This window comes from Falco biarmicus, chromosome 1 (assembly GCF_023638135.1).
Source record: "Falco biarmicus isolate bFalBia1 chromosome 1, bFalBia1.pri, whole genome shotgun sequence".
Classification (NCBI taxonomy): Eukaryota; Metazoa; Chordata; class Aves; order Falconiformes; family Falconidae; genus Falco; species Falco biarmicus.
This window is the reverse complement of record NC_079288.1, coordinates 4,098,476-4,114,785: the sequence shown is the minus strand read 5'-3', so window position 1 is coordinate 4,114,785 and position 16,310 is coordinate 4,098,476. Positions and strand designations below refer to the sequence as shown.

Below are 16,310 nucleotides of genomic sequence, written 5' to 3'. Positions count from 1 at the left end.
CTTTAGTTCATCGCTATTTTTAATAGAGACAGTCAAAACAAATCTAAAGCTCTGATACACTTTGAAATGCCAGAATTCTAGCAGTATAGATGAGGTTAACTTCAGGTGTTCACTCTTTGTCAACTTCCAAAGAGCCTTAAGACTTTTAACTGTGTGCAGCTACACAGCCAAAGTCCAGTAAGTTATGCACCTAGCACTTAAACTGTAATAATCTCATGTTCTAGCTCTAGGCAGAGAAAGGAAGAAAATGCTGCTGTTCATTCTGAGGCAAGTTTAACCTGAAAAAGGTTAAGGAGCCATTTATTCAAACAATGATTTCCAACATTCCGCTCCAAATCAAACTGGGTGTCTCCTCTGTGCCCAGTGACACATGCTTAAGTCAGCAGTATCAGAGAAAAATCACTATCCAGAAAGAGAAGTTATTTTCAGCTAGGTTAGTTCTTTGCTCCATAATCTAACAGGCAAGACACCATTCCTGCTCTGAGCTGTGCTGGCGTAGTCGTTGCATAGTCGGCTTAAAGACATGTCAAAACTCACTCCAAAGTCCATAGCATTAAACCTTACCTGAATGTTTTTATGCTCCTCTCCCCTTCCCTCAAAGCTTCAAATGTACATAGGCAAGATTTCAACAGATGAGTATTTAAAAAGCAGAAACTACCTTGGATGTAACCTTTCAACATCAGAAAGCTTCAGAAATTTCTAAAGCAGAAGTCCCGAAGTACAGCTACTTAAGCTGAAATCCACTAACTCCATTCTGCAAGTCTGTGCAGGAACGCATGCTCTAGAGGAGCAGCCTCTCTGCTTGAGAACACAGTCATCTTCAGCTGATGGCAACCTCTGAGATAGACTGTAAAAATTGTAATTTAATAATGCAGTTATTACTAAATAACTGTACTTTGCTGCTTCATTTGAAGGAGGAGTCTATCTAGTTCCTGCTCCCTGTAACTCTTCTCCTTAGCTGTAGGCAGCCTCTGGATGCAGGTGTTTTAACAGATATATAAGATACATCAAACCAGCTTTGGATTATTGTAACTCAAGACTTTAACGGCTGACACTACCACAAAACCCCTTCCCTTCTATTTTTTTTAAAAAGTGGCATAAGAGGACCTGGTTGGACTGGAAAGAAAAGCATGAAGGGGTAGGGTACACAAGTTGTGATACCATGACACAGAGGAAAGAGAGAAAGCACTGTGATACCTACACTTAAGCTCCCTTCCCCATTTAAATCTGTAAATGTCAAAGATCTCTTTGAACAAAGTAAAAACAACTTAAAAATAGAAAAATAAAAGCAGCAAACTCAAACGAGTTCATCTATAGTTTACAACCTGAGTGGAAATAAGAGAACTTTGAATAATCTTATCAGAGACTTCAACTATTAAGTAGAATAAAAATGTCCACTCATTTGATGAAACACCCGTTGAAGCCCTGCAAATAGCCTACTAATTCTTTGCCAAGAATCATGTGGTATTTTAGGATGTTCTTATGATTACATATCAAAATTACACATGAAAATATAAGCAAGTATCCAGCTTCTCATCCAGTCAAAAAGAGAGCTTTTAATACACAAGTTTCAAACTTACAACTCCTGTGTAGCTACAGAGTAACCGTGCTCCTTCTGTAGAAAACAACTTTTCACATCCCCAATATGGAGTGCTAAAACATCCTCATCATAAAAGGAATCAATAAAAAATAAATTTGTTAATAATTCATTTCAAATTCAAATAAGTTCCAGCACTTCAATAGAATATGTCTGTGAGTCTTTCTGGTGGTTAAGTCTTTGTAATTCTCGCAAACTTCCTTCAATCTTGTTGAGTTCAGAATAGAACCGTACCTAAAAAGAAAACACAAATACTTACATAAGTATGAAAAGAATTAAAATTTATTTTACATCAATATACTGTGGTTCTGCACAGTTTCTGATACTTAAACCAAACAAACATAACAGCTTTTGAAATCAAAATGAGAAAAGAGAGGCAACTGCCATTTCATGTTCAGGAAGGAGCATGCGGAGAACAGACATTATTTGATTCACCATATAATTTGCTGTTGCCTGCCCCTGCCCCCACTTCTTAACACCCATATTCTAAATCCATACTAAATGAAATAATTATTTCAGAAGACGCAACTTACTTGGGCTCTTACAAACTTATGCAGGTTTGAAAGCAACTCTTTTGCTTCTGGTAGCATCACCATAACTGTGAAGTGAGCATCGAGTAATAGGCACATCCAATCCATGATCTGAGGACAAACAAGAAAAAAACACTTACACTTCATGACATACAATCGATGCAGATTTTGCTTTAAAAGCTGAACTCTGAAACATGAATTGCACTCTAATGCAAAATGCATGGTTTCATATTTTAAGGCAACATATTTATTTTCTGATGGTAAAAAGCACTGTTACACCTGACCATACAGGTTATATTAATAGACAATACTCTGCAGAATGAATGTAGATCTCATTTGATTTTAGATATTCACAACTACTCACTCAATTACACACCACAGGAACCAAAGGAAGGACAACTCTTAAACTCTTACAACTAGTTTCTCACCTGATTTATATTTGGAGAGCGTACTCCGGGAAGAGTGGTATTAATTTTTTCACTACATTTCACATACAGGTAGTATAAATACCTGAGGAAGAGCTAAAAGTAGAAGAGTCAGAACATTTTTAAAGCACAAGCATTTAACAGACTGAGGAGTTTTATCCTGCACACAGTAATAATACTCACACTATTTTATTTATTTGTTTTTTAAAGCAACATAGATGATGGTATACTATGCATTAAAAATAGGTTTTATGGTTCTCTTACACCATCCACAGCTAGACATTTGAAAATTCTCAGCAATATTCAATGTAAAGTTACATTCAGGGTAATCTTTGTTCCAGTCACCGTGTCAGTGAAATTTAATTCAGACACAGACTTCTCTAGGAACTTTGCTAAAAAGTGTACTAGCATTAACGATTTTAGTCCCAGTTTCACTTTCATCAGCCAACAATAGATTGCTAACTGTCGGAATCAGGTCAACATCATTTTGTGCTAAACACAAGTCAAAGTTTTCTTGCTCCAAAAAAAGAATTCAAGGAGATGGGTGCTAAAATGAGCTTTGTTCTCATGTGTGGGCTTTCTGATTAACTGGAAAACCACATATGTTCTCAGGTACTGTGGTACATGCAGTTCTTGAAGTTATGTTTCAGGTTCTGAGGGTCAGGGGAGGGTTTGTTTTTGTTTTTTGAACTAAGAGGATCTGAGATTGAATACTTGAGCTTGCTTTGCATTGCATCTGGCATTTTACATAGTGTACAATTTGTTTCTCATACTTTCTAAACTTCTATTTCTGATGGAACTGACTACATTAGCATGTCTTGCACCTTCCTCAAAAAGCATCCAAATCAAGAAGGTAACAAACCTTAACTTGCTAACAAAATACAAACATTTCCAAGCAGACCGTGCCATAAAGAGCATTTCTTTTTTACAATTTCTAAAATAACAAAGGACTACAAAAATTAGTAAAATATTAGTGTAGAAAAATAGTCACTAGCATTACATCTTACTAGGCATCTTAATTTCATTTTCATCCATTAGTTTGTGATTCAGACTGCAGTATGAATGACAAGTTTCTGATATACAATTGAAACACTCTTCCCTCTCCCTCCTCTCAAAGTAATAGGGGTTTTAGAGCTTTTTGATTTTAACCTACTTACAACAGCTTGCTGAGCTGGAAGGTTTTTCAGATGAGGCAAAAGAAATGTTTCACTGTAAGCTGAAAGGAGAACAGCATTTCTGTGCAGTACTATTAAGGAAATAAAATTACAGGAAAAAATACCATATTCTACAAACCGAAGTGAATTCTAATTAAAATATTTCTCTAAGTTCTTTGAGAGAGGTCTATTTCAGCTTTTGAATCTCCTTATTTCTGTTGTGAAATACATACAGCAACTGAAACATCACAATACAGTTAGCTTGAACAGTTCTGTTTACTGCAAGTATGTAATAGGTTAATTTGTTTCAAGAGGCAAACATCAAAATAATTGATGCTATTTTCTATTGAATAAAGTTTTTTTACACTTTTGCAAAAAATAATAATAAAATATTTTAAAAATACATAAATGTTTAAATTTGTGTAGATGCTTTCTAAAAGTTGATTGTTTCTATTCTATTAGAATAGAATTCTATTAGAATATATATATTCTAAACAATTTTTCTACTGAATAGGAACTTCTTTTACCAGAACTTCTCAGAAATTTCCACAATAATGGAAAATATGTCTTTTAGTAATATTAAATACAAACATTCACATCACATATAACGCACAGACTTCCTTCATTAAAACATACAGAGGATACAATAATGCTGCCTTCTGTGGTCCAACTGGGCAGAGTTCACCATCAGTTGTCAGATGCCTCTTCTTTGTGATTTTAGTATCCCAGATATCTTGTTCCAGTTCTGCATTGAAACCATTTTCTACAATTTCAGTCTTAACATCTTTACTGTTGAATTCAGTATCAATGTAACAGATTACAGATTCTAGATTCACATCTATTCTTTGAAGATAGGCTTCACTAAGGCTGTAGGAGAAAACATCACATTTAATACTTTCAATTATTAGCTTCAACATCAACAGTAGTACATACTACGAACTCTTTGAAGCTTACTATAGAAGGAAAAATATGTACTAAAATACAGTCTTGCAGAATGAATAAAGGTGATGAAAGAACCGTTAATATTTTGTAATTATTAACCTTGAACACTACATGTACTCCTTTTTTATTCCAACAATGTTAGTTAACTGTCATGGGCTGACTTACAGGTTATGCCCCCTTCAAAACTGTTATTCTACCTGTAGTGGGACTGCTTCAACTCCTAAGACAGTTACGATTTTCCTAATACTTATTAATAAAGTATTTGGCAGTTTTAAGGTGTGAAATTACAAGATCTGATGTTTTCTTAAAAAAAAATAATAATCCTTTTTGCTCTGGAAGCCTAGAGGAACAGTTACAACAGTCTTTTCTTTTGGTTACAGTGCCTACCTAAAACTTCATTCTTTTGGGGATATGGAAGCCATTTTTGTCATGAACTTAAAAGAATCAATCTTTTTTTGTGGGCTTCTTAACCCAGGTAAGGTCCAAATTAAGTCTGTTGCTCAGTAAATAGACAGGTTAACAACATATGGATGCGAATGCCACTCAAGCCAGCAGTGCTACTAAAGGCATGTTCATTTAATTACCATTTATATAGTTCTTAGAATTAACATATGCAACAGACATCTCGTAAACACTTTGTCAGTTTGCAAGACTGCAACATACACTGTACTCAAAATTAACAATTCAATGCACAGTATTAATTGCTCATCTACATAAATAAAGCCGTTCTTTGCGAAACAGCTTTTTATTAAGGGGCTTGGTTTAGTGAAGAAAAAAAAAAAAAAAAAAGAGAGAAGTAATGCCAGTTTACCTTAAAAATACTTTCAAGCAAGCATAAGTAATTTCTTCAGGAATATCTGGAAATCGTTGTAAGCAGTTTTGTAAGAGATAAACATCTTTTTTCTCCAAAGCAACAGCCATTAAATCTGGACACAAACTGTAAGAATATGGAAAGAATAAGCTGCATAGATCACACCCACTGCAAACAACATGGACAACTAATGCATCAGTACTGATCTTGTTTACACAAAAATCCATCTGGGAAGTGTCACCTTCCTCAGAAAATAAGCATAAGCACCTTTGATAGTAAATTCCGATAATTCAAGACTGCCTTATAAAAAGAACTAATTTTCTACTTTTTATTTTTAAAGACTATTCCCTACAATTAAAAAAAATGCAGAATTATCACCTGTAAGACAAGTCTCGGGTTTGGACTATCTGTAGCAGGAAATTTTGAGGATAGTACTTTGGATCTGTTTTACATCTGTTTATAAGGGCAGTTATTACACATCCGATGGCGGCTTGGAAATCTGGCATCTGTGCTTTTGACATCAATTGTCTCAACTCATCTTCCAATACGGTCGTGGAAGCATCCTGAAAATGACAAATACTGTGCAACTCAGAAGTACAAAGCATAAATCTGATTCTTACTAAGAATTCTTACTAATTGGACCAAGGAGAAAAACAGACTGATTTTTTTAATTTCAGCTAAAAAAATTTACAAAAATACCCTCACCCCTCTGTGCTTTGGTAATCTCTCTGAAGGATGAGCGCGCCAAATGAGGGTAATTACTCACTCAGAACTCACATAAACAGTATCTTTCAATAACGGCTCATAGATTATCCGCCTGTTACTGCAGTAACATTACCAAGGTGTCTAGCCACGGTAAAACTATAGGAATGTTCACACAGGAAGGGATGCTACTTAAAGTACCACAACACTGGCAGCAAGTTTTAGAAAGGAACTAAAGAGCTTATTGCTATATTTGCAGTGGAATTCCTAGCATTCTGACTTTTCTAGATCCAAAAATGTCTTCAACAAAATTAAAGCCATACCTAAGAATCTAAAAAAAGCTTAAAAAAGCAGAGTTCAGTGAAATATCCTCCAACTTTACTTATTGTAAGAAAGATTGTCATTAAAAATGACCAAATTTGTGCAAGTTTTCAGAACTCAGCTGTTATTAGCCCTGTATTGTACCATTCCCAAACCCATTCCTATGAAAAAACTTTGATTTCGTCATGCCCAAACACTATTCTTGCATAGTAACAATAGTAGTAATAATACCCTCCAACTCACCTGTTCAAGGCAGCTTTGTCAACCTGATATGTGCAAGAGGACATGGAAAAAGATAATAGCTTAAGAGACAACTAAAATATTCTGAGAGCATCTAAAACACTACTTAAGGATATTTGGTTTACTTACTTTTAGATTTAGTAAGAGCTGCCCAACTGATAAGGTATCTGGCTGTACTTTAGCAACAGTATTCCTTTTTGATCTTAACTATTACAAAGAAAAACAAAAAGTTATTATTCAGCTCCAAAAAGATGGTACGTATTTAAGGATGTTAATCAAGATAACTAGGAACTTCATGTGTCAACTTGCTGCACAAATTACAATTAGTAACTGGGTAGTCCAACTCCAGAAGCAGTGTTAGAAACAATGAGTAACAAACACAAAGTGAAATTTCCTTCTGCTGCAATACCTAAGAAAGTAGAAGTAGCAGCATGGGAAAGAGACAAAACAAAACCCTCATGCTCCTAAGGCTAACTTACAGTCATTCTGGACTCTGATTTTAGGGCTACAGACTGCTGTGAGTGAACAGAAACCGCCAGCTCTTCATCTCCAAGGGTATTCCAGTTTACAAACGAAGAGACATCTGTGGACACAAGAAAGAAACTATATGAAGGTCACACTTAAAGTTCATTTACTAAAGTATGACTATTACACCAACTTCTTAGCAGAAGAATCATAAGAATAGGTATTTACTGAAGTATAATCCGATTCATTTTATACGAAGACAGTTTCCAGTTCTACCTCAGCAGCAGGTAATTTTATCACCCCTTTTGCATACTTTTTTTCCATTTAGCCTCTGGGAGGAAGAGAAGTTATTACACAATTTATTGTGAACATTACTTGCAACAACATTTTCCTAGTGCAACGCTAGATTAAAGACACTATGCCAGTATAATTTTAAACTAACTAAGGTTTGACATTGCCCTATCTAATCACAAACTCTTTGAAATAAAATAATTTATGGGAGACAGCACTTCATTATGTTTTCAGTACTCATAGCTGGCATTGTAATATTTTCAGTAATTCTGGTATTTGAATGACAACCCAGACTGAGTGAAGCCACAACAAATTCAGACATCTGTGCACTTCGGTGTTCTCTGAGCAACAGTACCTTTAACAGCTAGGAACAGAGTATGTGTTAGGTTACTTCAAGCTGTTCAGATTAAATTGATTTTATAGGACTGTATAAAAATAATTTTCGTACAATTTCAGAAGTTTTCCCTTTACGAGATCTTTTCACTGTAATTATAAAAATTCTTACCAGGGGTTTGACTGTCCTTGAGCTTTCCCACAGCAGCTGCCAAGGATGACGTTTCACACTTGTACATAATTACTGTTAGTACTTTCCCATGAGTAAAAAAAAATTTTTCCTCATAACACCACAACTAGAAAATATTAAAACATATTGTTAATAAGGAGATGAGCAGAGAAGCGTGTTCTTGCACAAGCTGATGTTTAACTCCTTAAGTAAAAAATTCAAATAAAAGTCAGCGATCAGATTATTTTAAATTATTTTTGGTAGGTTTACCACTTATTAGCAGACCTTCATTAACTGTTGATTTTAAATACAGAAATAAGAAGCATTCTGTTGAGAATTTTCCAGGAATGTCTTAAAGTACAGTGGCTGCTCCAAAACATTAAGCTCACCTGATAATTTTAAATTCCCTCTTGTACAATTTTAAGACAAAACCAGTCACCTATTCTATTTCACTAGTACATTTATTACTTCGGTGTCACTTTACTTATCATAATTGATACCTGAAAAACTTGAAATGCTATTTAGGGGCATGCAGGGATCATTTAGGCCATCAATTGCAAACTGTTTGAATAGAATAGATACTGAGTGGGTTTTCTGTTTAATTAGCTATCGCATTCTCCCCGAATAATCAATGCGATCAGAAATGAGAAGGTACTGAATTATCAAAGAAACTGCCATAAGCCACCATTCTCCCACCAAATATTCTAACAAAAATAGCTTACAAACTAGCCAATATTGTTTCTGAAACTGACATTCACTGCTCTTCCAGACAGAAGCAGAACTCCGCAGCCCAGCAGCCTCTTCACTGCTATTGTGCCAAATGCACAAAACTTAAGGACCACAAATTAAAGATTGAGCTTACTTGTCCGCTGGTGCCTAGGGGCAGCTCCTTTGAAGTCTGCAATGTCTGAAATTTTGTATTCCATATTGTTAGGCACTCTAGGGAAGATAAGATACAAAAGTTACAACCCCAAAAAGCAATGTCAGTGCTACATTTGCCTTTGCTACTTTCAGTTACAAACACTTAAGGAAACAGAAATAACTGTTTCAAAATATCTGTCAGTAATGTACTCAACATTAGGAATGAAGTAATTCTGGTTAGATCTTAAGAAAAATATTTCAATGTGATTTAGTTTTCTAGTGAAGAGCTTTAAACAAGTACTTGTAGCAGAAGGGACAGCAGCCAGTGCAGCTTCCAGTTAGGAAGAACATTTTGTTATACAATGCTATGTTCAGTGGCTTAAATTTGAATTCATCCCACGTTTCAGAAGTTTAGGCTTGGGACTGAAGCGCTTGTTTCACTTTAGACACTGATTTCTTACAGGACATTAGGGCTGCTTCCCCACGTAGGTCCTTTTACAAGTTTCCAAGTCCTTTTAACTCCCCTCCATCCATAAGTTCTCTCACTGCATATACTCAACTCTTTCACAAACCGTATGGAGGCAAACACCGAAACACGACAGTGCATATGGTCCTGCAACCCACTACACAATTTACTGGTGAAAGTTATCTTTCAGCTACTGCTCTGAACGGCACAGCTTAACTACGTACTAGTTTCAAGAGCCAACTAACATTTTGTTTGCACTATTTCCTGCTTAGCACTTTGCCTAAGGAAATTTTAGACCTTATGGCATCTTAATCTCATTTTTCAAGTTACCTTTGCATTCGTCACCAGATGCACCTAGACTTCCTAACACTGCAATGTGGTCTTTATCAAGAACAACGAAAGAAGTTCCTTTTAGAACACTTCCAGATACCAAAAGGTTCAGCAGTAGTGACTTGGACAAAATCTGTTCTTCCTCTTCAGAATTTTGCTGCAGAGGTATCAGAAACTTGTACACAGAGTAATTGGAATCTGCCAAAAAAACCAGGTGATTACTCTTTTATGATCTGTTGTTGTGGGAAAACTATCTGATATAATATGGCAAAAGGACATCCAAAGAGAACAAAGTCCAGTGAATGCTGAAAGAAGAAACAATGTAGGATATTTGAATGACACAGTATGATGCAAAGCAGCAAAACAATGCATAGCTAGCACGAGATCTGCAAGGTACAATCATAATATGTAGGAACAGTGAGCCTTTGCAGCCATTTAAATGTAGGAAGGTTTATTTACTACTTCTACCACTAGCTGTTGCAGAAAGATTAAAGAGCTCAAAATATTAAACAGTAATCCATAAATATCAACATTTTATCTCTTTCCATACAATTATTTGCTTTATTATTACAAGTCATTAGAAAATATAACTTACACAAACACAGAAGTGTGATGATTTTATTTTTTATATACGCTGTGAAACTCAGTGGCTTAGATAATTCCTGTTGTTCAAGCTTATATTTATGTAGACTATTCATCTTAAGTTTCTTTACGTAGACAAAAAAATCCCCATCCTAAAACAAGAGAAAATAAATTTTTCCTTTAATTTACATGAAGAAGAGATAACAGAAATTCAGATATTAGTACTGCTTAACTTTGAATGTTATGCAAAATTAGGAATTTACATTTTCTATAGGACATACAATCCAATTCAGAAATGTTTGTGCACTCAAGCACGTAAAGAAAATTCTAATTTGATGCAAATGGATTAACACAAAGAAGCACAAGAATAAAGACATTTCTGTATAATTATTTTTTAATTTAATAAATTAAATATTTTAATTTAATATTAATTTTAAATAAATTTTTAAAAATTATAATTATTTTTTAATAATTAATAAGTCACTGACAATAAGCAAGTATTCTACAACAACGAAGAGTCACACAATGTCTACTGTATTTAATCTTAATTGTTCTTTGAAGTTCCAAGAGCTAGACTACTCAGCCCTGAAATCAACACAACTTCAATATAACTCTTCTATCAGGATATTGATTAAATCAGGATAGTGATTTCACTAAAAGCTCTTAAAATCCAATGAAACAGGTTATGAATTTTAGAAAAAGCACTTAGATTTGGTGCTATGAAAGTTTTAAAAAAAGAGGTATTCAACTCACTTTCTCAGTAGCGAAAATTAAGATAGGTTGTTGACCTTCATTAAAAGCTTCACTCCACCTAAAACCAGAAAGCTGTATGAACATCTTCTAAATTCGAGGACTATACCTAAAATCATATCACTATGCCTTCAGCAGCCTCTTAAATTTAGGATACCTGTATAACTAGTTCTAAGACTTTAAAACCAATGTGTTGGAAAAAAACACCCAACCCCAAGACCTTGGTCTTCAGATTTGTCCCCTATCGCCTCAAAAAAGGGAACAAATTTCACCATCATCAATTCCTCTGAGCAAGAAGCAAACTTGATAAAATTGTATCACTTACTTGATGACTTCATCTGAGATAACGTTTTCAATTTCTTGTTGTGGGGCTTCCAAAAGGACATCTAAAGTTCGAACACCACCTCCTTTGAATAGCACCAGTGGTCCTCCATTGGGTAGCGAATGTATTCTGTATACATCAGCTGAAAGCTATATATATATATAAAAAAATATTCTATGTTGTTCAGCACATAACCTTGAAAGCCAAGTTTTTACCCACGATTTTTTTTTAAGTTCTTTAAATAAATGACTAACAGAATGATGACCCTGTAAGATTCCTAATCTAGAATCTAGCAGATCTAGGAGTTCCCGATTTGCTGAAATGCTATAAATAATGCAAATCTCTACCCAACAAAAAGTGTCCCAATGAACATCACATTTCTGAAACACATCAGAAAAAACAAGACTGAGGGCAAGGAGTTCAAACAACTGCTATACAGCAAAACACGAAGTGTTGTTTAACACATCCACCAGCAGAACAGACAAAAATAATCTGTATTTTAACATCATTCACCAGCTTTAAAGAAAGTCCTCTGAAACTGGGCTTGCGATACCAATCATTTTAAGAGAAATACTCTGATGATCGAGTCTCTCAGTCCGAGTGGATTCCTTGCAATACTCCAGAACATCATGAAACACAAGTTAAGACAACAGTCAGCTAAACGTGATATTACCAGTACTATGAAAATCAGTATCTCTTCTCTCCACCAGGTTTCAAAATGTTAACATAAAAGCAAACACATGTAAGAGACTTACTGTTGCTTTAAATACTTTGTCCAAGTTAATATCTTTGTCCTTCCATATTCTTAAAACCTTTAAAGAGAAACATTTTTTAAGCACAGTAAAACAGTAATATATAGACTTCTCAGCATGCAAAATACCAGCAATTGCATGTCACTGAAACACAGGAGGAAAATATACAGAAAGCATTTATTCACAGTAACCTGAGTGGAAACTGACCCAGGGGAAGTTTGCATGGGAAGAAGCTGAAGCAGAGACAACAGGAATACAAACCAAGCTCAGAAATCTTGAATTGGAAAGAAAGGATAGGAAAGAGTAAGGTTAAAGAAAATGATCCAGCAGAATCCTAAATTAAAGTAGATCAAAGTGATGGAGACAGATTAAGATAAAGATGACCTGATCAAGGAGAACAATGAAAGGTCAGGAAAGATATTTCATCAACAACAATACTAAAAAGCCAAAGGTTCATCGTGTGCTGAGCAAACACTGCATGTGCACAGACAGGGAATGTTTAACTGTAAAATATGAGCAGAAAAACAAGGATGGAAGTATGAACTGTTTTAACCATTTTGGTACAGTAATCACATAGTTGTAAATGTTAACCAGGCTACAACGAGAGAAATAACTTATTCTTAGAGAATGTGTGCGTGAAGCACTCTTCACTGGAATGCTTTAGTTTTTCAAAGGCCGCTGCATAACTGAACAGACGATCTCCGTATCACTGACCAAAGAACACATGGTGCAGCTGCAGAACGGCTCATCCCTGTCCCCTTGAAGCACAGAGGTGACCTGACCTGCAAGAGTGCTGGAGCTCCATGCATTTACATTTAACCAAAAATGCAGCACTGCTAATTTCTCCCCTATCTACACTCACTTAAAAGACTTGGTATATCCTTTTTTTCCTTTAAGAACAGATAAAAGGATCTCACCTTGTCATCATGAACAGCTATGTATTCATGAGTTTCAAAGTTGCACACAACGGGACACGTGATAATCTGCCCATGTTTAACGGACCAACAACCTAGTGGCTTCTGATCTGAAACCTAGAAAGAGTAAGAACAAAGTAAATATAATTAAAATCTAACATGGTACACTTTGGAGATTCTTCTCATGACAGAAAGGAATTGCAAAGTAGCCACATCTGATCTGAAGAACATTAAAATATGGAAACTTCTATACTCAGAACTTCCACTTGAGCATTCCTGTTTCTGACTTTAATACCAAAAGTTCCAGAGTAACACGAAAGAGCTCCACATCAACTCGAATTCTTTCTTTTCACATAAGAAGTAACTTTGACCTGTAACCAATGAGCTTATGCCATGAGGCACAGGTACAAGGCGTGGCTTATCCAAAGTGAAGATACTACTTTTAATGACTAGTGCAAGTTCTTTTACTCACTAATGCAACCAGGCACAGAACCACGCTTTTTCTCTTCCTATTTGAGTGTAACTATTGAAACCAAGAGCAATAAACTTTACTGTCTAAACTCACTTTACAGATGATTGTCTACCTGGACTTTAGTAAAGCCTTTGACACAGTCTCCCACAGCATTCTCCTGGAGAAACTGGCTGCTCGTGGCTTGGACAGGCATACTCTAAGCTGGGTTAAAAGCTGGCTGGATGGCTGAGCCCAAAGAGTGGTAGTAAATGGAGTGACATCCAGCTGGTGGCCGGTCACACGTGGTGTTCCCTGGGGCTCAGTGCTGGGGCCAGCTCTGTGCAATACCTTTATCAACGATCTGGAGGAGGGGATCGAGTGCACCCTCAGTCAATTTGCAGATGACACCGAGTTGGGCAGGACTGTTGATCTGCTGGAGGGCAGGAAGGCTCTGCAGGGGGGTCTGGGCAGGCTGGACTGATGGGCCGAGGCCAGTTGTATGAGGCTGAACAAGGAGAAGTGCTGGGTCCTGCCCATGGGTCACTGCAGCCCCACGCAGCGCTGCAGGCTGGGGCAGAGCGGCTGGGAAGCTGCCCAGTGGGAAAGGACCTGGGGTGCTGGTTGACAGTCCGCTGAACATGGGCCAGCAGTGTGCCCAGGTGGGCAAGAAGGCCAACAGCATCCTGGCTTGTAGCTGAAACAGTGTGGCCAGCAGGACAAGGGCAGTGACTGTCCCCCTGTACTTGGCCATGGTGAGGCTACACCTCAAATCCTGGGTTCAGTGTTGGGCCCCTCACTGCCAGAGGAACCCCGAGGGGCTAGAACATGTCCAGAGATGGGCAGCGGGCTGGTGCTGGGGCACAAGGCTGATGGGGAGCAGCTGGGGGAACTGGCGGGGTTTAGCCTGGAGGAGACTCAGGGGGACACTGTCACTCCCCACAGCTGCCTGACAGGGGCCGTAGGCAGGGGGGTTGGTCTCTGCTCCCAGGTAACAAGCGACAGGACAAGAGGAAACGGCCCCAAGCTGCGCCAGGGAGGTTCAGGTTGGATGTTGGGCACATTCCTTCCCTGGAAGAGTGGCCAAGCAGTGGCGCAGGCTGCCCAGGGAGGTGGTGGGGTCACCACCCCTGGAGGTGTTTAAAAAGGGTGTAGATGTGGTGCTTAGGGACCGTGGTGGCCTTGGCAGTGCTAGGTTAATGGTTGGACTCGATGATTTTAAAGGTCCTTTCCAACCTCAATGATTCTATGAGTTACATCTGGCTGCTCTGAGGGTACCCAATCCCCTCTCCTCAGTCTAGAGCTACACTGGGCATATTTACCAACACATTTATGCCCTCGCTTATGGTCTTGTCAGGGAGGACTAAACAACCTAAAGGAAGCTGTATCATGAATCTGCTAAGCTACAGTCCCTAGCCCCATGAACGTGAACGCCATTTAAAGATATAAACCCAAATATTCCTACAGTTTCTTATTCCGGTCTACTGAAAGATACGCGTACGTTCAAAGACACCAGAGCATGCTTCCAGGTTCAAGCGCCGCTAACCGAACTGCTCCATCCCGCAGGCACCGGGCAGGCGGCCCACAGCGGCTGACAGCCGGGCTGAGCGCCGCCACCGCGGCTGGTCCCCCCGGCTGGGCCGCCACAGGCCCCGCAGCCTCCCGGGGAGCACTGCACGGGCGGGGGCTGGGGGGAGAGACCCGGCAGCGCGGGGCAGCGCAGCGGAGCGCGGCCAGGCCGGGCTTCCTCCCCGGAGCGGGGACCCCCGCCCGCCTCCCGCCGGGGCCGGCAGCCCGCGGGCGGGCCGAGCCGCTGACAGCCGGGCCCGCGGCCGCGCTCCGGCCAGGCCCGCCGGGGGCAGCGCGGCCCCGAGGCGCCGCCGCCGCCGAGGCGCTGCCCGGGGCCCCTCCCGCAGGCCGGGGCCGGGCCGTTACCTTGAAGAGCGTGGCCGTCCTGCCGCGGTCGGTGAGCAGGACGTGGTCGCGGTCGGGGCCCGGCTGCAGGGCCAGGAGGCCGCCGCCCAGCCCGACGCCGCCGCTGGGCCCCAAACCGCACAGCGTGAAGCTCTCGCACAGCGCCGCCATGCCGCCCGCCGCCACCTCTCGCGAGACCCGCCGCGGCGCTCCCGGCGGGGCACAGCGCGCATGCGCCGCCCCCCGAGGAGCGGCGGAAATGGCCGAGGCCGCTCGGCAGTTTCCGGGCTCCGCGGGCGGTGGGTGCGGGCGTGCCCACGGGAGGGGCGCTGTGTGTGGCGGCTTGGTGCGCTGCTGTCGTACGGTAGCGCCCTGCCGAATCGGGCCCCGTGGTGCCTCAGGGTGGGGGGAGGCTTCGCCAGCCGGCGTTTGCAAAGCGCACAAAACCGCGACGCGTTCCGAGTATTTTAACTATGGCGGAATAAAGAGGAGCCGCCCGTGTCGCCGAACGCCGCTGCGCGGCCAGACAACCAGCGGCATGTGGGATTCCCTTTATTGCGCTGTTTGCCGTGTGTTTCGCGCGCGGTGTTAGTCGGGTCGTGCCCAGGGCCGCCAGGAGCCGCCGTTGGGTGCGGGGCAGCGGCGGGGCCTCGGAGCAGGGCTGCTGCCGTTCGGCCTCTGCGCCGCAAAGCACCGTTGGTCTTAAGACTGCTGTAATGAAATGTATTCCCGCCTGCTGAGACGTGCCGTTTTCCCAAGGGAGGAAGGGTGGATGCCTGCCCTCAGCCAGGGCCCGCTCCTGCGGTTTTCCCAGCGGCGGGGTCTGGTGCGGGGGTTTCACGGGTGTCACGTATATTCACATGTCGGTGGTGTGGGATTGTAACACGGGCCCGAGCTGTAAACAGCACCGAGGCGATGCGAGTCACCAGCCAGCCCAGCCAGCAGCTGGGGACACGCAGGGGCTGGGGACACGCAGGGGCTGGGGACAGGC

At 40.3% G+C, this 16,310-nt stretch overlaps 1 protein-coding gene across 2 annotated transcripts; it reads right to left on the bottom strand.

Annotated features, from left to right (window-relative positions):
- Nucleotides 1-1,536: 1,536 nt before the first annotated feature.
- On the bottom strand, nucleotides 1,537-15,517 carry NOL11 (nucleolar protein 11). Of its 2 annotated transcripts, XM_056349598.1 has the most exons (18): nucleotides 15,341-15,517; nucleotides 12,961-13,074; nucleotides 12,047-12,103; nucleotides 11,295-11,440; nucleotides 10,973-11,030; nucleotides 10,233-10,371; nucleotides 9,638-9,835; nucleotides 8,843-8,919; nucleotides 7,984-8,107; nucleotides 7,202-7,305; nucleotides 6,852-6,929; nucleotides 5,838-6,022; nucleotides 5,460-5,585; nucleotides 4,352-4,573; nucleotides 3,710-3,788; nucleotides 2,556-2,648; nucleotides 2,131-2,238; nucleotides 1,537-1,831 (listed from the first exon to the last, which is right to left on the bottom strand). In XM_056349598.1, the coding sequence occupies exons 1-18, from the start codon at nucleotides 15,488-15,490 to the stop codon at nucleotides 1,718-1,720; spliced, it is 2,172 nt and encodes a 723-aa protein (XP_056205573.1). In that variant the 5' UTR covers nucleotides 15,491-15,517; the 3' UTR covers nucleotides 1,537-1,717. The 2 variants fall into 2 exon arrangements, with proteins under 2 accessions (XP_056205573.1, XP_056205581.1); XM_056349606.1 differs by lacking the exon at nucleotides 6,852-6,929.
- Between the last annotated feature and the right edge of the window lie 793 nt (nucleotides 15,518-16,310).